Here is a 26439-nt window from a genome sequence, read left to right as displayed (position 1 = left end):
CGAAAACGGCGGGAGGAGCGGAAAGAAAGTTGTGGCGCCGTCATAACAGCTATTACGGTAAGTAGCTCTTTAGCCGTCGCTCCCTCAGCCGTACTTACCCGAAAATGCACGCAGGCTAATTAAATACGAGTTAAATACCTGTCAAGTTCAGGTGTTCTGTTGACGACTTGATGAACTGTTTTCATGAGAAACGTCCACTTCTGAAACATTCCTAAACATCCATACTACAGTTGGAGTTCTACGAGCTTAAATAGCAACAGCTAAATTGCAACACAACACGTCAGGACCGAAGTAACCACAGCGATTTTTAGTAGGTTTTTCCACATTCAACCGCTTATTTTATTCAAATTAGGTCAAAGCTTGAATTTGGAAGCGAAAACATTTGACCTGAAACAATAAGAGGAATTTAAAAATGCGCAACAATATTGCAACATTACTGTAAAGTCAAAATAACATTTAAATTGTGTTTTTTATTATAATTGACAGAACACAAAAATAATATCTTGATATTTAAAATGTTCCTCTCATGGATTTAAACATTAGGGAAATGCTTGTGTAAAGCCTGATTTGTTTATAAAATGAAACAACAGATGTATTGGGGTTAAAGTTAACACACTTTTAAACACTATAGAGTTGTCAGGTGAGCAGCACCAAGTTGTTGTATGATAATTTGACTGTGCATAGGTTTGATAACATAACCATGAGGTCCATCACCAAACTGCTGAAGACTTGAACTTGAATTCAGGATGTATGCTTCACCAACGTTCATGATTCATGAGTTCATAAATAGGAGTTGTGATTCTCCACAGACAATGTGCATCCTGCAGAACATTGTGACTCTGTCTACATAATTTATCTGTTCAAAAATGTTCACACATACCAGCAATTGTTGTGTGTGATTGTTCTGTAATGCCTTTCAGGTAACTTGTGACTGTTGTGAAAACATGAGTCAGCTGCGCACGACTGATAAACTGTAGATGATTCCCGATGAACCCGCTGTCTTTACATATGTGACTCCTCTTTTCCCCTCCTCTGCACACAACTGATTTATGTCATGGAGCTGGAATGAAAAGTGCAGCGCAGGGGGTGGAAATCTGGCTCACTGAAGCAGATGAGAAGTCTTGTTTTAATCATTAGCTTCTCTGACATGAAGGATCTGCTGGGGGTTCGACTCCTCCCGGGCCGTGGTCAGCGTTCGTCCTCCCCCCTACACCCCACCTCTCTCCATCATACGCGTCCGGCTGTAAACACTTGTTGTGTTGCGCTCGTCTTGATGAAGTTGTTGATCAGTGAGTCACCAGTGATTGTTTCACCAGATGCTCGGCTTCAAGCGCTGAGTGGCAGCGGCCGGCCAAGTTTTGTTGGCCCTGGCAGTGTGTCTTCGCCTGGGCTTTATACAAGAGGGAAGAAAATAACAAAACTGTTTCTATTTTTGTGGGCTTGCTTACCTTGTAGGACAAAACAGCCGCTGGAAACATCTGGAGAGAGGCGTTTATCCTGAATGAGTGGCATCATATGGTGATTTCTGTGACTTACTACTTGAATTGTTTTAGTAGTTATGATCGGATGAAGCTTCCCTTCCCATACAAAGCGTCGTTGTGCTTCATATTTTCGCTGACAGTCACTTTGACGATGATGGTAGTTTCCGATTTATCGCTAAAGAAAACATTCAGCGTCTTGGAAGAGTGCTCTGTGTGGTTGGCAGCCCCCAGATGATTGACCACTTGGAATCCCTGTCGACAACATGCATGAAACCTTCCTAGATGGATCGATAGGATTCACCACAAAGGAAAATCTGTGAATACAATTACTCAAATGTACACGTTCAGGGAAGTGGAATAGAAACAGCCATTGAAAGGCATCACTCTGGTCTGATGGCTGTGTTTCCATTTTGATTTTTCACTGGTAAAAAAAGGGAGTGTTTATGACATTCAGTTAAGTGCAAATGTGCTTTTGCGATATCAAAAGCTGCACTGCGATTTCCACCCTTACGCCAGACCTTTTTAACTAGCCTAGAGGGTCTTCTTCGAGAACCGGTTCCTACTGAGAACTGGGAATCATTTGTCCAATTCTCTGGTATTGTAAAGAGATGTCCTGACTGTGAAGTCTGATGCTCAATTTCAACAGTCGCTACGCGTTCATGGCACCTTGTCACCGTCTGTGCCTGCAGCTGATCTCTGTCACAGAGAAGTTCCAGCACTGACAGATCGTAAAGCGCTCACTCCTCAAACACCTCGACATCATGGTGTAATACACGAGTGTTCCTTGTGTGAACAAGTTGAACTAACAGCTAGCATGTCGGTCACCACAGCGCGTGACTGTTGTTGTTGTAAGAGGAGATTGTTTTTTTTTTCACGTCAAGTTTATATTAAATGACACTTTTCAAGCTTGATGAGCAGATGTAAAGTAGTTGATGAGATAGATATATGTGGACAAGTGATGAACAAATCAAGTTTTAAAGAACTGGAGCGTTCTGTCCCGGAACCAATTCAATAGAACTGATTCATTACTCTTGAGCTCATTTGTGATCGACAACCATATCAAATCAAACAAAACCTTGTGAAAGGACATGAAACCATGTGATCATCGATCAAAGATATTTATTTGACATCGAAAAGGTGCGCCAGCAGCAGAACCAGGTGCAAGTCATGTTCATCAAATTTACTGAAGAAAAAAAAATGAAAAAATGAAAAAAAAATTCTGAATAAGATAAATATAATAAAACCATGTGTAAATATCATAATATAAAACTCATATATTTGATTTAAAGTCCAAAGAAGATATAAGTAAAGTGTAAATGAAAGTATTGTCATAAAATGTTCTAATTCATTTTTGAAACAGGTGCTTTTATGAACAGTTTTTACTGTTCGCCATCACTTTCTTGATCACTTTTTCTTTCCAAGAACTTCTCCATAGTTGTACACTGTCACAGATTTGCTGATGTCAAGTCAATTCAGTGACATTCATCCATAAAAACTGAGCGTCTCACGGCCCAAAGGTGTTATAAAAAAAAACTTATAGCGCCCTCTAGGAGGCGCTCGCGGCGCAACCATGGGCCTCGGCACTATGGTTAAGAATCACCGCTCTAAATGGACCAGCCCGAGCTTATCGTGACTCGCAGTTGAGAAATGGCTAGTTTTTTAATTCCACAAGTCGATCTCAACATCGTGACCATTCAACAAATCAAAGTCAGCCAATGTCCGTATCTTGATTCGACGATTATTGATTAATGGGGAACATATGCTCATGAAAAGCCGTGAGTGATGATTTGTCGAATCTGGAAGCGATCACAGCTGATATCCATCACTGTGTGCTGCAACAATTCGATGAAGTGCCATTAATTTATCATTGAGAACAGCGTGCTGTTCCTCTCTCTGGAGTGATCGACCCGGGACGGTGACGAGACGAGCTTCACTTCCACTTCATTATGTAGCTTATTTTTGCTGGTAAATGATGACAAATCTTTCCGTCACCACGTCCTCTTGCTTACATGTGACCTCTTTGTCTTCACTCTCCAACCTTATTTTGGGGTTATTATTCCTGGCTGCAGATGGCCTCTTTCTCAATCCCCTCGCCACACAGCTCGGTAAGCCGACCCTTCCCACATTGTTCCTGTGTGCATTGACCAGGGACGGTGCCTATTTTATCGTATTTATTTTTATTATTTATTATTTAATGGTGGAAAGCTTCATCACTCTGCAATGGTGGGGTTTGTCACCGTTACACGGTGGCGAGTCGATCCTGACATGATGATTACACGCTGCAGGTCCGTGCGATTCTGAATAGACGATGATTGTGCCGGAGAAGTTTCTATGCGCCAGACAATTATGGTTTGGATTTCTGTCTCAGATGCAGACAGAGTCTTGGTTTTGTTTATTTATTGAATCATGCTGTACAATAGAAGGAAATATCTGGATGAATTGAATGTCTTTATGAGAGAAGCCAGTGTTGCTTCTATTCTTGTTGTGTGTTATCGAGTAGATTGTGTGACTGAAAATCCTTGACCAACTGTGAGTGGAATCATTATTCTGTCATTGGCTTAGTCACTTTAGCTCCTGGAAGTTTAAGGGCCTCATTGATTCAGGACCACATAGCAAATGAAAGTGCAGTACCTTTGGAAACCATGGGGGGCAGTATTGCTGTAACCACCCAATACATAGCTCAACTGAGACACGAAGAAGACAATGGTGGAAATTCTCCATCTTCACGACCGCCGCCTCCTACAACGCTGCTTCTGTTTTCCTCTTTTGTTCAAGAGGTACATGATCAATACTTTTACCACAGTCGCATCTTTGTTTTGGAGTGTATCGTTGTCAACAACGTTTGACTGCGCGCTGCTCCCCCTTGTGGATATATTGGTGAACAGCAATACCAATGCCAAGACCATATGGAAGAATGTGCTCGGTAATGATGACATAGCTTGAAATGGATGGGTCCAGTTTCGTGCCTAAAGGGAACATTAATGGGCCTCAAGATTCATTAACTGGCTCCTTTAACAATCTTTGTCTCCTTGAAGCCTCTGCTATCACATTTTTCATCAGTTTCTTTTCCTTCTCAATCATATTTTCCTTTCCTAGTCAGTCATTTTTAACCTCTGCTGGCAAGGAAACAGCCTTTTAAACATCAAATCTTGATACATTGTATCATCCTTATGAGCCAATTGACTTGGATTTTAATCTAAATATAGATTTTTAATACTCAAAAACAGGCAATGACTTGTTGGCCCCCAGGCCTCGAGTTTGACACACCAGCTAAGAGGCTTAGAGTTAAAAACTGAAGCTCTTCGAGATTAATACATCAGTGTTATTAAACAGAATGGTCCTGTCAGAACCAACCCGAAATATGAGCGCGGCTTTGACGCATTATGGTAGTTTTCTTAGAGAGACTATTTGGCGATGACTTGAGTCAGTAAGAAACGTAAAGACGACACTGGCGTTCTTGTGCTTCCCTCATCACTCATCCCCTCCGTCTTTATTTGGCTCTCAAACTTGTTAATTCTTTCTCCTCATATAATGATTTACGATGTTTACATGGCAGTGACGTTTATTTTGACAGATGTCATGTAATTTTATACAAACATGTTTGTGTTTTTGCTTCGGCCTGCTGGAGGAAGTAAACATGAGTCTGGCACAGGAAGCCTGATGTCAGAATTATAATGATTTAGTGTTCCGCTGGTTCATTGTTTATATAATATTTATATCATATTATATTATTTTGTTTGAGTGTTGCTGTGCATTTTTCTTATCTAGAGTCGATTGTTGCCATACATCTTTAAAAATGTTTCTTTACTTTTTTTTCGAAAGTTACTATATCACCATATATTGCAATGTATTGTATCACCACGACTGTATCGGGATACGTATCACATCGCAAGATATCTGCCAACCTACAGCCCTAGCTATAAAATATGACAATCGCCAAATGCAGTTTGTTTGTGGCGGGAAGGTTGCTACTTTAGCGTGTTTCACGTGATACGTTTCAGGCGGCAATTGTGGAATCAAACGCTTAATCTGGCGAGATGTTGCGTAAACCAATCGCAGCTGAGCTTCTGTGGTGGCATATGCCGCTTTCTTTTTGCTTTTAATATACAGCCACAGTAGACTATAGACTTTGAATTTTAGCAGATAGTTTTGTATTGAGGTGAATAGGGACATCAGCAGGTCACTACAACAGAATAGTATTTGGGACTGTACTTAACTCGAATGGACGTGTTTGGAGCTGTTCCTGTTACTGTATATTCAAATAGAGACATCACGGTTATTTTAGGCAACATAAGAACACTGGTCAGAGAACATAACATCCAAAAGCTTTTCCCACCAGGTTCCACGGTACTTCGTAGTATTTCTATCACTACAGAGAAAAGCAATTCTCCGAGGATCTTCGTTTGTATTTTCCGAAGCTAATGATCCGCAGTCTGATTTTCCAGCCAGAGAAACACAGATTTCTGTGCAACATGAGCCTGTGTTCCTCCTCTGGGTCCAGGAACTTCTTAGAAAATCTGACGGGAGCCAAAGCAGCGCACAAGTGTTGAGCAACAATACGCTGGACAGGAGAAAGTTACTACGCGTTACTGCCCAAAGATTGTTTTCACAACTGTCGGTTAGCAAGTGTGTTTAATGTTGGTGAACTCACAAACCTGCAGGAGGAGAGTGTTCTGTAGCTCTTATCATAAAAAGATAAAAGTCAATGACTCCATGTTGGCCTGTCAAATTAGCACACTGCTCAGTATTATGGTTCGGTCCAGGAGACCATTCCATTTAATAAGAGAAACGAAGACAAGCAGCTGCTAACGGGAAGCTATATGGATATATATATGGATACAGAGAAGCATATTTTTGTCTGATTCGCAAAAAATTATATTTAAAACCAAGAAATAAATGAAAGTTTAATATACAACTGAGTTGTTGTGACGAAAACAACAAGTCGCATGTATATGGGATTAATAAAGGCCATGTAATCTAATCTAATCTTAAAACAATTATTATTATCGGTAATACGTAACATACTGCATCTATATAAAACAGCATTTAAACTGTGCTTTCCATCCTATTAGATACGGATGTTTATGTTATAAACCATACTGTGTCACTGTGTTGTTTTTTATGGGCTCCATCTCTGCAAAAAAATTGGCATTGGGCCCCTCCACATCGTAGCAAGATATTTTTCTCACATATATATCATATGTACTGTGTAGAGTCACTTATAAATCATATTGTTTTCATGAAAATATCACATCTTGAATTGCTAGTTGAAAAATATATCAGCTCTGACCGTTACTCGACCCAGACCGGAGGAGTCAGTCACAGACAAACTGATCTCACTGCAGAACACCTCAACAAGAGGGAAGTAACCGCATTCTGTAAAGGTTCATAGCTGCATTTACGAGTCGACAACTGGACCCCTCCAGGTGACTCCCAGCCATGCTGTGCTAGCATTTTTCCTTTTTTTTTTTTGCTCTTTTTCCTCAAACTATTCACGCCCCCCTATGTCATTGTGCCACATTTGTGAACCACTGATTTAGCGTGACATTATTGTTCTGGCTAGCTCTGAGTACATGGTGAACTTACTATATTACTATCTGACCAACAATCATTTGACATTCATTTCACAACCGACAGAACAAATGCTTCATCTTAACCCAAGCCTGGAATCTGCTGAGTCATCGCCTCTTGTTTTGGATAGGATTTGCGGCTGAGTTATACATTCCTCAGTTCATTTCTGAGACGCCTTCGTATTTATACATCTAAAACTTTGCTTCGCATGAGACAGCTTGTGATGGTATGTTTGTGATTTTTGGAGTTGTCTTTTTGTGAGTGTGTATAAAAACAAGTGAGTGTGTGTTTAGTAATCTGATGACGTAGAACTTCCAGAAACACTGGAACATCTGCACCATCGACACTTGAGTCACGCTGCCATATTCACAGATGATTTCAACCAAACCATGAGTGGACACACAAATGTTTCTCTCTAATGAGTTGAACATCAGATCCTCAGATGTTATCGTGTTCCTAAAACATGTTCTACTGCCAAACATTGCATCTAAAGCTCAAACATTCATGGCTCAATTGTCAAATGGTGTTGAATTCTGAACACAATCATTGTGAGAGCTCCATCCCACCGTCGGCGCCATCACTCATGGACACTGGTCAAATGCTTTCCTGTGGTTTAACTGGATAAGGGGCCCTTCTGCTAAGAATTGTGTCGTATGGTCACATTTGACTTCTATACTACATTTTTTCTTATTGTTTTTGTCGATATGTGACGCCTAATAGCAGCACCACCTCATCATCAGTTGTCTTTAACGGTTCATTTTGTTAGCCATGCTATTGTATTAGCATGATATGCTCTGCTGTTCCATCTTCTTTGGTGAATCTACCTGGCGGGATTTTTTTTAAGCAATAACATATCCTGCCATGAACTTTGTTAACTGATGTCTGAAACAGTTTTATATTTGCTGACTGTGCTGTATATAGCACAGCAGAAGGAAAATTTGAAATTGAAACCCCTGAAACTCTATTCACCTGCATTTTGAGGGGCACGTTTTGAGACTTTTTATCTTTATTACACTCCTTATTTCAGAGACAAATTATAATTTTAAATTTCTCTTTTATTTGAGCCTGAATACAAAAACCAGCTCCAACAAATGGCAGTCTTGCGACTGGATTTCTTCCAAAAACAAATATGTGAAGCCTTGAGAATCTGCTCAGAAGAAACACCCTTTTCATGTATGATGAACTGAATAGCAATGAATGAATGGCATTGATACCGCCAGTGGGATGGCATGATCGGAAATTTGGGGCGTCCAATTTCTCATGTCTTCCAGCTTAGACGCCTCTCTATCGAAAAGCTTCCAGCAGAGATCTTGTCTAGAGTACTTGCTGAACAACTGCGAGCGACCACACCATCAGCAAACCCAGGTTGCTCTTCAGCGACCTTCTTCCTTCAGCCATGACTTGCTTGTCCAGTTCCCCCTAATGCCTAGTTAACGAAAAGTGATGCGATATTTCTTCTCCGCACAACAGTGTAGTTACAGTCTTGATATGAGTCACGAGGGAGGTGTAGCGCTCTCATGAGGACACATAGGAGAATGTCATCCCAGACATCTTAGCCAATCAGAGCACTGATGGAGAAAATCCACCCAATTCTTGGAGAACGTTTGTGGTTATGCAGCCCAGCCGCTATCCAAGATTAAACTGGATTTGGTTTAGGGGTTTAGTTTTGGACGTCAGCTGAATTCAGTAAGAGAATAAATAACAAATAAAAGCCTAATCTTTGTTTGCTGAGCGACTCTACAGTGAAAACACATGTCATATTTCTGCGATGAGGAACAACTGACAGAAGCTTTGAATAAACAGATATTGATATCGGAGAACAATTGTGGATTCTGTTCCTGCTTCACAGGCCCATTAACTTTTAGAGTCATTAATCATCGATTTTCTGCGGTAATTGAAGGCTACTAACATGGAAAGTTTCTGCTTTCTTCTCCACACAAGCGTCTCCGAGGGTTCGGCGAAGGTCCGTCAGGAAATCGCTGCAGATAAGCGTGAACTCTTTCTGCTGCTGATTCCCCATGAGCCTCATTTGAAAAGTAAAAGTTGTGAAACCCCTTACGTAAGGGCCTAAGCCCTTCGCTTGTGATGTACGACGCTGCTGGGGATTCACACTCACTGCTAAGTGTTACATGGATTAAGAGCGCGTCAGGTCGCACGTTATTTATTTGCCTGAAATGATGGGTGCTGGAGGTGAAAGTGGTTTAATTGTTTATTGTTATCTGCTATGTCAACATGAGTACTTATTGAGAGTTGTAGGGTTGTCAACCTCCATGCATGCTTCTGTAATCTCTGTCGCCTTTGTTATGATAATGCCATGGTATGGTCAGGAAATGGTATAAATTTGTCCCGTGGCAGAGGCTGTACTGGTGTAACACCATTGTGCTGCGGGTCAGTTGGAACCCCAAATAATGTAGTAAATTACACTTTTTATGGGACTGAAAGAGGCATCACATTGGCAGTTTCAGGGTTCTTTCCCGGATTATTACTCATTTTATGGGGTTTCCCCCAATCCTCCATGCACTGCAAGGCTCTTAATAGTTCCTCCTTAATAGCATTCCTAAGGGGGCTGAGTCTTCCTCAACTGCCGGCGAGATAATAAGAGTGTGAATGAATACATATCGACAAAAATGTCCAGATTTTCCAGTACGTATGGACAGAATCCTCCAGTCACAGAAGAACGGAGCATCTCCTGCAGAGTTATCTGATTTTATCATTTTTATTGGTTAGTTTTTATTAAGATGAACTCCACATTTACTGATGGACACTTCACGCACAGAAAAGCGAGTCAGGCAAACAGGTCTGGTCTCCGGGGAAACCGTAGATATGTCGTAATTTGACAACAGGAAAGACAAAAGCATAGTGTACTTTACTTCCTTCGCAGTCCTCCTTAAGGTCTACCTTAAAAGGTGAGAGACTGCTGACATTGCGTGTCACATTTCACTACAATTTTTTAAACACACCTATACGTTTTTTTTCCCGTCAACAGCGTCAGTCATCCTGAAAATAACAGCGCTCTTCCATGCCACGTTAACCAATCAAATGCCAATGTCGCAAACCGCGAGATTTCTCCCTAAGCTAAATTACTGAGTGGAAACATGGACCTCATGGACACTACGATGAGGACGCTATACGCCTGTTCATGATCGGACATTTAGGGTGTCTTGTTGAAAAAACTGCCGTTCAATTACTCATGTTTTTTAGTTAGTTAGTTAGTGAATATGCTAAAGCACTGCGTAGATTCCTGAAGGTAATGATGACAAGTTTGAAGCTTAAGTCCTTGCAAAGTTTGAAGCTATAATTTTAGGAACCATCTAAAAGGAGATGGGAGCCACCTCAAAACAATGGGAGTAATAAACGTCATTAGCTTTGGAAAGGCTAACTGCATCTGTGAACACGAGTCTGCCGTGCCAAATAGCTTCTGTAATGTTACAAGATGAAACCATTCTGCATGATATTTCTGGTCTAAAATCTTGCCCAGACAGAGTCTCCTGCTTCCAAACAGATCGTGGATAATCTCAAATGCTGCTGAAGTGAATTCAGGACAGCAATGTCTCCCTCCAGTTCCCATGTATCAGTCAAACCAGAACGCACAAAAGTTTGTAATTCCAGAACCAAAGCGCTCATTGTTGAGACAAGTACACATTTGCTGGTCTTGAAAGCCACAGCTGTGTTTAGCTAACCTCAGCCAGGGAGCCTTTAAACGGCACCACATGAGATGAGCCTGCTATTTTATGGAGTTTGTCGTTCCAGTCGAGGCTTTTGTGGAGACACTTTTCTTAGTTTTACAGTCTGGATGAAGACACTTCTATAAAAGTCCTCTTGTTGCCGTAGATTCTGACGTGAGAATGCTCGGCTAAAAATATCAGAATTATTTATTTGCAGCTGAAATGCCCGCGTGCTGTTACCCAGCGTGTATCGAGGCGCAATTATTTCAAACAGGCCAAACCGCTCGTGCCACATCATTAATGTGGTCGATCTGCCTCCATCGACAGATACGTCGCAGCCTCTTTAATTAAGATTCAACCACACTCCCATGAGCGCTCGGCGGCACGACTCTGGCGGGGGGGGAACTCCAACGATTTTACTGGAAGAATCATAAACCCGTAAAACCCAGCACTACCAGGAAACAAGGGGCTCCACCGTACACTTAGTGACTCTTTCCGCTTCTAATACGGCTGCACGAGTGATCTGACTCATCTTCGGAGCGGCGCTGGTGCCTCGTAAAACCTCAAATCTCACTGCTGACTAATGATGTGTTGGGACCAAAGTGCTGCGGTCACTTTAGAGCTGAGAAGAAGAAAATATTCCCAGTGTCTAATAACACTGTAATAATCACCTGCGGGGCGAATGAAATGCACCTCAGCTCCTTCTCAGTTACTGACTCTGTAACAGTGTCACGCGGGTCTGGAGCGTTCCAATGATGTTGTGGGAGAATTGGCCCTGCAGTGTGGGTGGTAACTGAGAGAGAAAATCATGATGGTGAAGTTGATCATAAATAAGTTGGTTAGTCATTTAGCATCAGTTACTTTCCAAATTATTTTATCACTCTTCATTTAAAGAGAAAAAGGTTATTAGGTTGTTAATAAAGACACTTTTTTTAAAGGCTAAATAGCAATAAATGTATATATAAAAATGAGATAAATTAATAAATAATTAATTCACATTCTTGTAAAACACACACACACATATATAATAATCATAATAATAATGATAATAATTGGAAAGAATAATTTAGAGGATTTTTATGTGTGTAAATTCACATTTAAGATAAGATGCATCTCACAATATTTTCATATTAAATGTAACTTTTTTATGCTTTGGTGGTGGTTCAACTTACTTGAAATGTGTTCATGTCTGTTGAAATGAATGAAAATGTAAGATTTCTTTGAAATACATGATAAAATACATGTTTAAAAGTTTTTAAAATGGCAGAAATGTTTTTATTTTACAAAAAGAACAAATAATTCTTAAAGACATTGAACTAAAATAGGCATAATTTCATCTGAATTATCAGGGATGAACAGGCTCTGGCATTCGTTTCTTGATCGAGTATATTTTTTTGTGAATGGACACTGGAAAGCTGGGCACAGAAAAGACCTATACTTGCATTATTATGAATTGTATGTTTGATTTCTGCTCAGAACTTGATTCCAAGATGAATAAAACCGATTATATCCAGGACACTTAATCTTAGACCCTGCTTAGTGTGTCCAGGGAAGAGGTCCGGTCCATGACGGAGGTTTGTAATCCTAAATATTTTATTATTAAACCATGTTTTCTTGCCCTTGTCATGTTCATAATGTTGGGAAGTGACACCAGCTCAGTGTCCAGTCAGTGGATTGGCTGTGGCGGTGGGCTCCTTGCTCCCAGGACGTGGTCCGTCGCTCCTCTGTTAACAAGCATCTGGAGCGTGTTCCAGTCAAGCTGTGGCCAGACACTGCCGGGCTGTGTGCTGCCGGGCCGGCCCAGAAACCCACAGCGATGAATCGATCCCGGCTGCCACACAGCGCGAAGGAAACCAAATATACATTCGTCTGACTGAAGGCTGGTGACAGGAGGCTCTGCGTTTGTTTGGAATTGCCTTCGTCCAGCACCTGTCACCGTGCTTCATTTGATGTTATTAATGAAATTTGACTTTGTTGAGGTCGAGCATTACGTGTTTGTCAATACCAGTTGGGGTACAGTGCAGCTAGCTTCGCACTAACTGTTGTTTAATGTGTCCACAGTGAAAATGTTCTCACGTCTGGGCCGCAGAGGAGACTGCTGACATGAGACGGGTGGTTTACAAGTGACCCCATCTTCTGGAGTCCAGTCAGTCCACCTGAATAGCATCAGCCAGCATGTGGCCTCCAGACTTTGGACCTCCAGACGTCCAGTTGACTGCTTCTGGCTTTGGAAGTGTGTTTGAAGATGCAAAAGACCTACAAGCTCCGCCGTCCTTTGTGGCCTTTTCCCAGTCGCCTATTCTCTCTGGAGGGTTTGGATCATGCTGCGTCTCGAGGACCTCGTCTCTTGTTCGAGACATCACCTCTCTTTGTAAGAACCAAGGATCCCACGTGAAGCCACCGTCCGAGGAGTTGGCCCACACAGACATCAAAATCAACCAGAAGTTCAACAGTTTCACACAAAACTCTTATCCTCTGTCTTACACAATGAGCAGCTGTGCCGCCCAAAACTGCTCCCAGCAAAGTTCCAATTTTTCGTCGGCCCTCCCTGACGTTCTCTTGCCCCACAGCAAAACTCCTCTGCAGGAGCAAAAACATCCCGAGGGGTATCAGTCGATAAAACAAGAGCCATCAGATGAGTTCTCGCCGTGCAAGAGGGAGGCGTTCCCAGTCAAGGCACACGCCGGACCGTCCTGCCAGGACCACGACCTCCGGGACAGTAGTCCCCTTCACTCTGCGGGAGAACAGCTGGACCAGCCGTGCAACTGGATCGACTGCAGCGCCACCTACAGCAGCCAGGAGGAGCTGGTGAGACACATCGAGAAGGTGCACATCGACCAGCGAAAGGGGGAGGAGTTTGCATGTTTCTGGAGCGGTTGTGTGCGGCGCCACAAGCCTTTCAACGCTCGCTACAAGCTGCTCATCCACATGAGGGTCCACTCGGGAGAGAAACCCAACAAATGCATGGTGAGTTAGTGTAAGCCACGGGTTGGGTTGAAGGGCTATCTGTTGACTCAGGTGCCTAACAAAAGTTCCACTGGTTGTCATCAGAGTGGCCTTGAGGATAGCAAACAGGTTTGCAGTGTAGCCATGCGCTCTGTTGTTTGCAATCCTCGGGATTCCTCGCGCATTTGAGACGAGAGAAAATGTACTGATGTTGGTGTTTCAGTTTGAAGGCTGCTCCAAAGCCTTCTCGCGACTGGAGAACCTGAAGATCCACCTGAGGAGCCACACCGGAGAGAAGCCATACATCTGCCAGCACCCCGGCTGCCTGAAGGCCTTCAGCAACTCCAGCGACCGAGCGAAACACCAGCGCACTCACCTGGACACGGTCAGTTTACTGAGGCGAATCACTATACGCAAGTTGGTAGAGTTTGCTGCTGGAATTCATTGTTGCACGTCATTCTGGGGGTGTGATTCTCCCCATGTTTCCTTCTCTGTCGGCTGCCGAGCAATGTTCACACATTTCTTTTCTGAAATGAACCGCAGTCGTTTTTACTCCTGCTGACAAGTGACGAGGATCCAGCCGTAATCCAGCTGATCAAATCTCTGATTACTCAGTGGAGGCGGCGCAGCGCATCGGAGCGTGGCGTTTCTTCCAGCGTGTCGAGAACGTTATTTTCCCCCACGTTTTCGTGGTTTCTCCCTGGATAATGGCAGCTCTGTCTGTCACCCCACAAATCAAGGAGCGGATATTCGGGGCGCCTTCCACCGAGCCACTGGATGATCCTCTGGATGTAAGAGATCGCTGACGCGGCGTTAATTGCTGCCGAGAAGCCGCAGCGATGTCGATAGGAATCGCTCTTCTGTTGTCTTTAAAAATGTCATCGGGAATTGGACGTCAGGGGAGATTTGTTTAAATTTGGGGCCTCGCTCTGAAACAGCCCTTCCATAGTTAAGAGATCAGATGAAAAAGTGCACTTTTGGGAATAGTGACGCGGCAGTTTGTGCCGCTGCCTCAAGTCTCTCTAGAAAAACCAGAAAACATTCTGTGTGGAGTTTGTCTATGTGAGCTTGACAGGGTTTCCTCCCACTATCTTCCCACTCTTCTCTTGAATTGTATTAATAAATTATCATACTTTTAAGATATTCATTTTGTTCCCCCTGTTTAAAAGCAAATTATAAATAGATTTAATATTATATTAAAAACTATGATGTTGAATATATTGGATTTAATAAAATATAAAAACATTCCAGACTCTGACTTGTTTTGATTATGTTAGAATTAGATCCATGTTACTGGCATAACGAAAGACTAAACAAAGTCAAAAGACAAAATCTTGCAGCTGTTTGGAGTTGAATGTCTTCGACTGAAATGTGTCAGAACCTCATTATAAAAATGATCCCATCGCTGTTCCTGATCTAACTCTTCTTCTTCTTGCTCTTTTGAAGCCTGCAGATTGAAGGTAAATCTAGCAACAAGGTAATAAAGAAGTCCCTCTCCACATTAACAACCTTCATTTGACATGTTGATGGCTGCAGAGATATTTCACTGTGTTGCATTAATGTGGCTGATTTTCCTGCAAAAGCACAAGTGTTCCTTGAAACACAAGCATTTCAACTGAATTCCATTTTTTGTGTTCGGCATCACCACTCTGAGGTCAGGGATCAAACCGATTTATTCTGAATCGTGTCAGAGATTCAATAAACCTCTCTTTTAGTTTAAATGCCGTTAATTAAATATCCCTGTGTGGGGAGGAGGAGGGGAGGAAAGGAGCAGCAGAAAGTGAAAGTGAGCCTTTTAAAACTTGGATTTTCTGTTGTGTGTGGTGTTAAGGTAGCAAAAGGGTCGTTGAGAGCTCTGAGAATGTATTGAATTACCTTGTTCCTGATATGCATATGTTTTAAAAAGGAAAGTGATATTTGGGCGCCAGTTTCCGCATGACTCAGTGCTTTCTGTCACTCTAGAACATTCTCGCTGACTCAGCGAACTGATGAGAAAAACCATTCCCTCTACAGAAGCCGTACGCCTGCCAGATCCCGGGGTGCACCAAGCGCTACACCGACCCCAGTTCCCTCAGGAAGCACGTGAAGGCACATTCAGCGAAAGGCGTTCAAGAACTTAAGGCAAGTTTGTTTCATGTTTCAGTGTTAAAGGTCACTATTTTAAATGTGTACAGTCTGTTATCATCAGAACACTTTAGTTTTACAGGAGTGGCACGTGGTCTGGTCCATGTTTGGAACGTTATGGGACCCTGCGTATTGTGCCATTTTGAGTGAGTCAAAACAAGCCCAAAAAAGAATCCTGCGATTCACAGCTGATCTTCCCCGCTAGTCTTCCTTGACTGTCAGATCTACCGATCCCTGTCACCGCATGCTATCGCTCACCTCAACCATTATTGAAGTCAACATCTGGACAAACTAAACAAAATGATGACTCTTCCAGGGAGAGGTATGGGGTCAACCTTTTTCTTGAAAATACAAGGGGTTTGGGAGTTAGCGGCTGAGCTCAACTACCTCAGGGAAGCAGTCTGGTGGACTGTAGAGCCGTGATGAATCCCTTATCTTGGAACCATGAGGTGGATTTAAAGAGGAATTGTAGTGAGCTCTGGGGTTTCCATCTGATCACTGACCTGGACGATCTTTCAAAGGCACGATGACACCACTGAGTGTGTGTGCGTCCTCCATGGACACGTCAGTCTTTCTCCTGAGTCCTGTCAGTCTTGCCATATTCTTGTGAGGCCCTGGCTCCCATCTGCTGAAGAAATCCATGGCTATCCTTCATCTACTGACCTCATCTACCATTAGCAACATAGAGACTCTACCAGATGTTTGCCTTCAAGAAAAGCTTAAACTTAAACTATGTACGTACCGTAAGGTCAGGTCAGGTTTAGTCTGGACCTATATTTGAACACAGCTAAACATAACGCCTTCTGTAGTGTTTCCACGGTGACCAAGGTAGCTTCAGTTCAACTACTACTAACAAATTGAACTGCTCAACCACTACTCCTGTGTCCATGTGAGCCAAGTATCTGTCAACAAGTTGAGACCAAAACAAGATAGGAGCAAGTCTGTTTGATTGTGCAATGAATGTTTGAGACATATCCAAGTTCGGTTCTTGTATTTCAATGAAGGGGTTTACTGATACAGTACCGCAGTGGTGTCAAACTCAATCACACATACAGTCTGTTGCTACACCTTTAGCAGGAACTAAAATAGAAAACTGAGTGTGACATCGGTCACTCGGAGACTAGCTTTGGAATATAGCGTCCATGTGTTTCGCGGCATAAAAAAACAGTCTACAGCATTCTATAGTTTTTGTTGTGTTTTTCATTACTATTTATTTTAATTTTGAGTGAGATGTATGTTTTGAAGTTCTTGTGGGCCTCTTAATAGGACTTGGCGGGCCATATTTGGCCCACGGGCCTTGAGTTTGACACTAGTTACTGCATGTTATACAAATGTGTTTCTGTGGTTCCTTACTGTCCAGTGTTCCTCCCGTGTCTCACACTCAGTCAGCAGAGACCAGGGTTTCGTCAACGCACAATTGAAGGCTAACAAATATGGCATCTTCGTGAACGGTGACAGGATTATGAGGAAACATTTGTAAATAACGGGTAATGACTGTTGCAATCCTGCCAAAGTAAACTTCAAAAACACAGCTATTGTGTTTCAAAAACGTATAAACTCAACAACAAGAGCATCGGCATATTCATGATTACGCATGCTGAATGACAACAATACAGCCAGGACAGGAAGCCTATTGTTCCCCAAAATCTGGGGCTTGTTTGCGATCTGTGGTCCGTGAGTGACACTGGGGATCGTGTGTATTCCCAATCCCTGCTTTAGTTTAAACAGCACCACGTGTGCGAGTAAGTTGTGACATGGCTAACAGGCTAGGGGCGGCAGTCGACTCCCGCGGGGGGGACCGAGACTTTGAAATATCAGATGACGTGGACTTCTGTGTTTCGTGCAGAGGATTTGTGTCAGAACTATTGAAGTGTTGACACTCATAAGTACTGGTTTGGACAGAGCGTTCGTGCTGTCACGGCATGCTCCCTTGTAACTCTCGAAAATCACTTTCTCTATCTGGACTGGGATGGATTATAACCGTTGGCCCGATGGCAGGACTCCTCACTGCTCAAACTCTCAGGCAGAGGGATGCCTTGCAGTTATAGCTGAGGAACTCAAGCATCGATGGAGCAGCAAGATGGTGCGGCCTCTTAGTCTGTAGTTTAGAGTCTTCTCCCCATGCCTGCGTGGGTTTCCTCCCACAGTCCAAGAGCAAACAACTGGTGAAGTGCAACTTGTGCGCTGATGTGACTCAATTGCTTGTCAATATGCAACTTGTCCCGGGTATTCCCGCCACTCACCCCAAGTATCTGGAATATACCGCAGCCCACCACCCTTGCGTGGGGCAAGGTTTCTCAAGATTCCTCGTGGTTCTCCAGTGTAGTCACAGTGGTTGAGGGATGTTCCCTGTCACAGGCTGGCTCTCACTGACATGAGACTGCTCATCTGTCACAGCTCTTTCTTGTTCCATACAGAAGGTGCAGTAGTCGAGTTGTAAAGACCAATTCATATTTTTCGCCATTAAAAAGGAGGGTAGGGGTCGCGATCCTAACACGATGGGACGCACGCAGTTAGACCCATAGTGGTGCTTGAGTACCAGCCCTTTTACCTGTTTTCTCTTGCATGAAAAAGTGCCCAATCTTGAACCCATTTTTACATTATATTGTCAACTTTTACTGAGGGATCGAAAGGAGGGAGGAGGGATGGCACCCTCCCACAATTCCCCCTCAACTGGAGTACTGAATAGGAGGTTTGTTGCCCACACTTAGGTATGAAAGGTAAAATCCTTGATCCACCCTGCAGTTTTAAGGTGCTCTAGTGTGGTTTTTGGAGATTCCCCCTGATCAGCCGCCTGTTGAACTTCCATAGCAAAGGCCATTGAAGGTCAGCCCTTCTTGTTTGCACTGACAAGGTCATGGGTGACAGAGAGCTTTGACACCGCCTCTTCCACTGAACAACCTCTCCTCGTCAGGGCCCATCTCCCCACCTCCCATCTGGGAGCCTCTCGTTTCTCCAAAACTGTACCTGAGGCCAACTTGCGTCGTGAACGGCCCCCAACATTTGTTTCTGATTTCCATGGACATTTTTATTTCACTTCTGATCTTTTCACAACGGTGGACAAAATACACAACAGGCAGCTACAATAAAACTCAGTGTTTCACTTTTCATCTGTCTACAATCAAAAAAATGAAGGGAATCCTTTGCGGGTTTTGGCTCTGTGGGAGTTGCTTTGCCCGAAAGCCACTCTATTAGAGTTTAACCAACAAAATGACTCACTCCTTTAACGAAGGCAGGAAGGCTTCCCAAAAGAGAAAAACTCCACCTAACCATTTGCAGAATCTGTTGTGACATCTGCATTCTGTTTTTTCCGACAGGCTCATGCACACTCCATCTTGGAATCGGACGTTTTAAGCGATTGTTTGGAGAGGCAGCATCTCCACAGCTCTGCCGCGCCACAGCAGGGACACAGTCCACCACTACCAGGCTTAGATGAACTCACAGGTAAACACACTCGTAAAGGAGGCGCTACAATATAAAAGACAAAATCCACCGTGGCCTTGTTTGCTCTTTCTCCGCACTCTCAGACTCCATTCCTGTGATTATAGGTCATCATGCCCGTGTTTACCTAGTCAGATTACTGCACACTGACCGGAGGCCACTTGGCAGACTCTCCTCCCATCATTCATTTGCTACACACTCTCATTCACTTTCCAGTGTTCCGTCTCTCCCAGTCAACAGCTGAGCGAGGAACAAGAAAACGTCAGGTAGATTGAGGCTCAGTTGGCCGGCGAACGGAGCTGTCCACGTCGATTACGCCGGACCACTTACACCTTCACCCGGGGGACTCTGAGAAGCTTCAGGGCAAATTAGCCTTTCAGTCCTAAAGAGCATCCTCTTCTTATCTTCCACCGTTCTGCATGTAAATCGTGCGGCTCGGTGGCGACGCACATCATATTCCACCGCACTTAAACGCAAACACAAGTGTTGAAAGGCCAAATGGAAAACAGCTGCAGAAAGTCTCCACAGACACGACCACAGCAAGTTTTTGGGAAGAGGGGGCAGCACAGTGGCATTAGAGATGCAGGCGGTTAGCGAGTCCGTGCCTGCCAGGGTTCTCTCATCACCATTCTGGGCCAACTTCACGCTTTAACATGTCTCTCCAGGTGTTTACGGCAACAGAGAGTTCATGCCTCCATCGTCCGAAATCTGCGGCCGCTATCAGAACCTGGACGGGAACCTGACTGCCAGCAGCCCGGCATCTTCTTTGTCCAGCCCAGGGAGCATCACAGAAGGGTGAGGTCACTTAGTGGCGTATATGCTAGCATGGTTAGCCCAAGAGCTTTTTTGCCATTTCCAGTTAATGTCTTCTCTTAGATGATAGCTGATCATCTTTGGGTTGCTTCCTAACTTTATTGATATTATACAGCCTGCAGTGCTGACTTTACCACTGGACCAGAGGGGTCCCTGGTTTGACTCCATCTTGAGTCAAATCTGGTTTGGAGTGAATCTGTGTCCATTCTTTGTGGAGCTTGTATCTTTCTCTCCATCCTTGTGTGGGTTTACTTCAGCTACTCTGGTTTCCTCCCACAGTCAAGGGTGTGAGTGGTTGTCCCCCACTTCTCACCCTAGCAACCTCTAAGACAGTGAATTCATCGTGCCATCTAATTTTCCTGCAGCACCCAGCTGCACACCACCGTGTTCTGGGAGTTTGAGAAGTTGTTTTTGAACGATGATGTGCGCCCAGACAGAAGAAGCTCACCACCCGCTGAACGTTTCCCAAGACAAATGTAGGTTTCCAGCGGGGATCATCCGCGGCCAAAACCCGACCCGCTGGTGTTCACATCTCGAACTTCTGAGCTGAAAGAGCCTTGTCTCGAGACAGAACCCCTTGTGTGAAAGCGACCTAACATCATCTTGAGCCTCATCAGCTTTCCTTCTGAATTCTTGGGTTTAGTTCCCACGTGTGCAAAGGCGCAGCATAATCTCTCAATAATCTTCACGGATTGATTTGAATTCTGCGTTCCCTCCATCCATCACGACGGGTCTGTTATGAGAACGTGTCAGATAAACTGTTGGGAGATATTTTAGTCCTTGTGATGGATCAGTTTTCACACACATGAAAATAAACCCAGACGTGTTTTGCTTCTTGCCCCCAGGCTGCGATTGTCAGGACGGTTACAACGAATCCGAACCGGTTTCCGCTTAAATTTGGCGACTTGAAAGTGCAGAGCTATTCCCATGAATAACATAAAAATAGCGAACCTGACCACATTATTATTCTCTTCATTTTGTGTTTCTCTTCGATTTCATTAGTTTGACAAGCAAACCTGACATTTCAACCACTTCAATCTCAAGTTTCCAATTAGAATAAGTTCGGGTCAGTGAACTGCTGGGATTCTATTTTTATCCGACTCAACATTGGTGACTTTGTCTGGCCTGAGGATGATGTGAGCTTCTGCATTCTTCAGCAAAGCCAGAGATGCTATCAGCCGGGACGGTGCGGTGGCTCTGTGGTTGACCTGAGGCCGGGTAAAAGTAGAAATGGTAAGAAGATAGTGGGAACCGTCAGGTCATTAAGTTCTCAAAGGATTCACAGCCAAAGCTTTGTTGGTCATCTGGCTTTTAACCCTCGAAGCTCCAGTCATTTTGGATCTTTAGGAGACCATGGAATGGATGGGGGCCAAAAAACTGATCATAATTCACGTCAGACGGTCCAGGTATCCTGAATGAGTTGACCTTTTTTCCACTCTAAAATGTCGGGCCTGCTGGTTTGGACACCCAGAAAGATGTCAGCAGCTTCCTTTAGCAGTATAGTTGCACTTATATTCTTATGTTTGAGTCCTGTCCAGAGGATCACTCTGCCTCAAGTTAACAGCACCAGATTGGGTCTTGACTATCAACCCTCTCCGTCACTTTGTTATCGAGGGGTTGTAGTCTATCCTGGCCACATCGGCTGAGAGGAAGCGCTGCCTCTGGACAGGCCACCAGTCGATTACAAATTATAATTTGAATCTTACTGAATAAAGAGCCGCGCTAGATGAGGTAAAGTCATGAATTAAACAGGTAAAAAGTCCACCAACCGAGACAGCTTTTGATGTGTCACTGAGCTTGGCAGCGGTTGTCCTCTCTGGTTCCAATGCCCTGCAGTTCTCCCCCTGCTTCACTGAAGCTCCACACAGTCCATCCATTCACATCCCTGCAACCGAACCGGAGGATGTCGGAGAATCCCGCCGCTTCCCGACAGACCCTGCCAAAGGCAACACCAGACAAGTGTTTGTTTTTCCCTTGAAATGTTTTAAACGCGTTAAAGTGAATTATCTTTACTTCAGCGCCGACGGCTAGCGCTGACCTCATCGCCCGGCGCGTGTTTTCTCTGGCGAGGCCTGAACTTCAGACTTCTTTTAATTATTTAATTCTACTGAGATCCTGGGGCCTGAGCTGAGACGTGTGGGTGACTATCACATCGAGGAGAGGGGAAGTTTGGAGACAAAGTGGTGGAGAGGTGTTGGACCAGGCGTGCTGGAGGTGAAGATGAGGAACCAGTGCGGCTCATGGATGAGCTGGACATTGATATTTAACCTGTTGGAATCACCCAGTGCTTTAATCCTCTCTAGAAACATGTTTGTCTTGATCTGCATTAATGCGGCTCGGTCGTGTCCAAGTATCCACAGATAAATATCGACTCAAGATTCTTCTCATTCCAGGCCGGAACGCACAGCTGCTTCCAGTTAGTCCATTTTCTTTTTTTTTTATAGCACAAATTACGTCTGAGGTTTCGCTGGTAACAAAAAGATCAGAGGAGACGTTTCCTGAGCGGCGCTGACAGACGCTCTGACAGGCGGTTTCACACAGACCGGAGAGTTTCACGCAACGCGTCGCATGCTCATCGCCGCGACGTACGCTCGACTTCTGTTCACTTTTACTGTTCTTTGCTTCAGTGTTGAGCTGATTAACACTCTCTTTATATAAGGCTCAATCCTGAAGTTGCTGTGAAGGAAGGAAAAGCTTCGGTTGCCTGACAAAATGGCTAATAACAACAAGCTAATAAAGAGCTGTCGTGACACTGAAGATGCTGCATACCTCTGCCATGGCGCCCATTACAATTTCCCTACAGACATTGTATCAGTTTAATGCAAGCACAGTGCGAAGAAGATCTAGCGCCACAACTGTAGTGAACTTCACTCTGCCTCAGCCCTCTGTCTTAGGAGAACTGGGACACACTACACTTACATGTGAACACACAAACCAGAGGGTTAGGGTGAGAAATGGGACACAGCCTAAAAAGTAGAAATCTATTCACTCTTTTTTTCAAGCGAAATATGTCTGTTTTACAGTTAAGAAACAGACAAATGCGTCTGGTACAACCCCATGATTTGTGGAGGTGAAACTCCTGGATGCTTCTCAGTATTCTGAGATATGTTGTTGGCATGAAGGAATGTGGTCTCAGAAGGGTTGCCAGTTGAGCCGGGTACAGAGATGTCAAAAATGATTCCCGAATCCTCGACACCTCGATCAACACCGGGATCCGTGGTCGCCGCTGCTCAGCTCAGTGGGATGTTGCGGCGGTGCAAGAATGCTAGCTGTGGTTGTTTATAGATATGGGGGTCAGCTCCGGTAGTTTGGGGGCGCCGTGGGGTTTTGGAGTGTTGACTTCTCGTGGTTTGCTAAAAAGCTGTGCGAGCGTTTCTGTTATCTTTGCTGCACTATTGTACCTCGTAAGAGGGTCCACGTGAGTCGTATGGGTTTATGACTTCAGTTTTATTGTTTCTCCTGCGAAAACAGAGGCGCTGGTGGAAACCCGACATCAGTCGACGTGGGAAATGGGCAATAAGCAGACGCGTGGATGATTGATGAGTGATTTGAAATGAAATCTCTCCAAATATTTCCTCGTTTTTATGAGAAGAACTCCAAAGACGCGTCCACCAGCCTGTTTATGGAGGCCGCTCGGGCCCCTCCGGCTCGGCTGAGGTACCGCTGAGACCAATATCCTGCTGCAGTGGAGTCGTGTCCAGCAGAGGGGGAGGCAAATACCAAAGGGAGGGGGGTTCTCAGCTGCACGTCTCCGTGGAGAACCATCCAGCTGCTTTTCTTTCCTCGAGTCGACTTGGCTCCTCTGAATCACTTCGTTTCCATGAGATTGTGCAGAGTCAGCACATTCTTCAGTCCCCCCTCGCCCCTCAAAGATGGAAACTTTTAGGAAAGCAACTGTTTGAAGATGCTTATTGACTGTGGTTGTTTCAGTGTCCGTGATTATAAACACCTGAACAGGTCCGATGTTTCGGGTTTGTGCTCAAACATTGACCCAGTAGCTGAGTCATCTCAGAGGGACTTGGAGTCGACTGTCTGCAGAGATATGAGAGAGATATGGTGGTTGGAGATGAAACTCAGATGTTGATTCAGCAAATGAAATCCCAAATCTCTCCTTTCTCCACAGCAACAGACCCTCATTCTCCACAGAGCGAACCGATGTTTGGCTCCAGGGTCTCCAGAAAACCTTCAGCCACCATCAGCAGCAGGTGTCCTCACAGCAAGGTGACCAGTGGGCCTTACAGACATCAGTCGCTGCTGCGGTTTTCTTTACCTTCCTTCTCTCCAGCAGGTTGTCTGTTTGTAGACGGGAAGCCGGCTGTTGACGGAGGATTCGAACCTGCAACCTATTTTACCAACGCGACCACTGCACACTCAACAGGTGAGTCAGGTAAAGATGAGGAAATAGATTTGGCCCACTTCCTGCGTGGTCACACGGACCATGAGCCTTCATGACACGCTTCTCTCCCCCTCAGGGTTTGACCTGCTGCAGGACCTGCAGGGTCAGGCGGGTGGGGGCCTGTCCATGTCCACCTGCCCCGACGACAGCTTCCTCTTCCAGCCTGGAGGCATCGACCGCTGCCTCAATCAGATCTTCTCCATTTATCTGGACTCATGAAGGACATAGAAAAAATCGCTGGAATTTATTTACTCAAGTTCGGACTGGAACAATGTGAAAATGTTGTCTAAGACGGAGAGATCGTAAGTCTGAACCCATACTGGTCACTGGGTTCACCTCCCTGCTCTTAGCAGGTCCGCTTTATTCAACAAAAGTCGGTCACCAATTGGAAACGCACATGGGAAAACCTGTCACGTTTGTTTACTCCACTAGCAAAGAAAGTTTTAAAAGTCAAACCTTGCCAACAGCAACTTTGGCTGCAGTCAGTCTTCCAGCCGTAACACTTTCCTGAGTTTGTATTTTGAGCATTAATTCTGTCGATTTTGAGCTTGTTATTTTAGTGACAGTCTTTAAACTGCCACTCAAAACTGTTTTAAAAGATATGAAGTGAAGTCCATCTCTTTTTTCCATGTATATGTGTCTATAAAGACGAACTATGAGAGTAGTTTTATATCACTGCAATGAGTTGACGTACTCTTCACTTTGTTTGTTTTTGTCTTCATTCATTTGTATGAAAAACCGGAGATACTGTTTTATGTTGTGAATTTACTGTCACTGCCATGTTCAGAACACAGTACATCATACATTTGATTTTTTTAATTTCACTCAGTTTCATATCTTCTTTGAATATTAGCTGAGAGCAACATTTTACACTTATTAATTGCACTTTACGATTCATACGACAATAAGTCAGTAATTCTCACTTAAGTTTTGGTGTCCCTGAACTGGATTCTTGTCACATGTAACGTTTAGTCTACCAGAATGTACTTCAATAACATTATGACCACCTACCTTTTTCTGTACCTCCAGAATTGCGACTGTCCACTGCGGTCATCAACATTTGGGTGGTCATAATGTTTTGGCTCATTGAGTGGCTATAGTACGGAGCAGTGCTGCCCTCTACAGTCGAACAAACAAACTGTACGTCAATGAAGCTCAGTGTAAAAAAGGAAGCATGTATCTTATTTTTGTTTATTTTATTTAACCACTTGTTGCTTTTAAGTGCATTTCCCAGCTTTATTGTATCGTTTCTAAAGAGGTGTGAGTTGTTTACAAAGCCTTTTCTGCACTCTTAATCATTCCCTGAACAAAATGTTTACACTGATTTTGTAGCAAAATAGATATCTCTTACCACGTAGTGTACAAATACAGACGCGTCTTTTTTATACCTGAATAAAGAATGTTTCTATTATTTGTTCCGTTGTGTGACTTTGATGAGACGGGAGGTGTGAAAACGGAATGTTGTCGGTGTAACAATGCAGAAACGATACGAATATTCTCTCAATTCTGGAAACGTCTATTGTAATGCTGCCTCCGCGCGTGGCTCTTCAGGTGTACTACACTGTGGATTTTGTGTTTTGGCAACAACTTCAGATTTTTAACTCGAAATTTGAACTTGTATCTGAATTTGCAAAAATAACTAACTATGATGATGAGGATGAGGATCAGCACCTCCAAGTCTGAGGCCATGGTTCTCGACCGGAATGAGGTGGTTTGCTCTCTCCAGGTCGGTGGAGAGTTCTTGCCCCAAGTGGTGGAGTTTAAGTAATCGGGGTCTTGTTCTCGAGTGAGGGAGAAGGGGAGCGTGAGATCGATAGATGGGTTGTATTGGACCGTCGTGGTGAAGAGGGAACTGAGTCACAAGGGAACCAGTTGAGGTGGTTCGGGCATCTGATCCGCAAGCCCCCTGGATGCCTCCATGGGGAGGTGTTCCGGGCATGTCCTACCGGGAGGTGACCCCGGGGAAGACCCAGGACTCGCTGGAGAGATGATGTCTCTGATC

The 26439-nt window shown here is 44.0% G+C and overlaps 1 protein-coding gene across 4 annotated transcripts; it reads left to right on the top strand.

Annotated features, from left to right (window-relative positions):
- LOC128769536 (zinc finger protein GLIS1) lies at positions 1 to 25800 on the top strand. 4 transcript variants are annotated; one of them, XM_053883327.1, is made up of 9 exons: positions 1 to 57; positions 12779 to 13684; positions 13887 to 14048; positions 15677 to 15784; positions 19105 to 19231; positions 19894 to 20023; positions 24165 to 24262; positions 24330 to 24419; positions 24514 to 25800. In XM_053883327.1, exons 2-9 carry the CDS (start codon positions 12893 to 12895, stop codon positions 24654 to 24656), a joined length of 1650 nt encoding a protein of 549 aa, XP_053739302.1. In that variant the 5' UTR covers positions 1 to 57; positions 12779 to 12892; the 3' UTR covers positions 24657 to 25800. The 4 variants fall into 4 exon arrangements, with proteins under 4 accessions (XP_053739302.1, XP_053739300.1, XP_053739301.1 ...); XM_053883325.1 differs by having other exon boundaries at positions 24330 to 24428; XM_053883326.1 differs by having other exon boundaries at positions 24327 to 24419.
- The last annotated feature ends 639 nt before the right edge of the window (positions 25801 to 26439 follow it).

The sequence above is a fragment of the Synchiropus splendidus genome, chromosome 13 (genome assembly GCF_027744825.2).
Source record: "Synchiropus splendidus isolate RoL2022-P1 chromosome 13, RoL_Sspl_1.0, whole genome shotgun sequence".
Taxonomy (NCBI): Eukaryota; Metazoa; Chordata; class Actinopteri; order Syngnathiformes; family Callionymidae; genus Synchiropus; species Synchiropus splendidus.
Note: the sequence above shows the minus strand (reverse complement) of the source record. Positions and strands in the feature narration are given on the sequence as shown.

What these genes read in the sequence shown, in the direction of transcription:
- LOC128769536 (XM_053883324.1), top strand. Translation starts at nt 12,893, where the DNA reads ATGTGGCCTCCAGACTTTGGACCTCCAGACGTCCAGTTGACTGCTTCT. An exon ending in AGAAACCCAACAAATGCATG is followed by an intron (nt 13,685 to 13,886) that starts GTGAGTTAGTGT and finishes TTGGTGTTTCAG; the next exon opens with TTTGAAGGCTGCTCCAAAGC. An exon ending in CCAGGGAGCATCACAGAAGG is followed by an intron (nt 20,024 to 24,164) that starts GTGAGGTCACTT and finishes CTTTCTCCACAG; the next exon opens with CAACAGACCCTCATTCTCCA.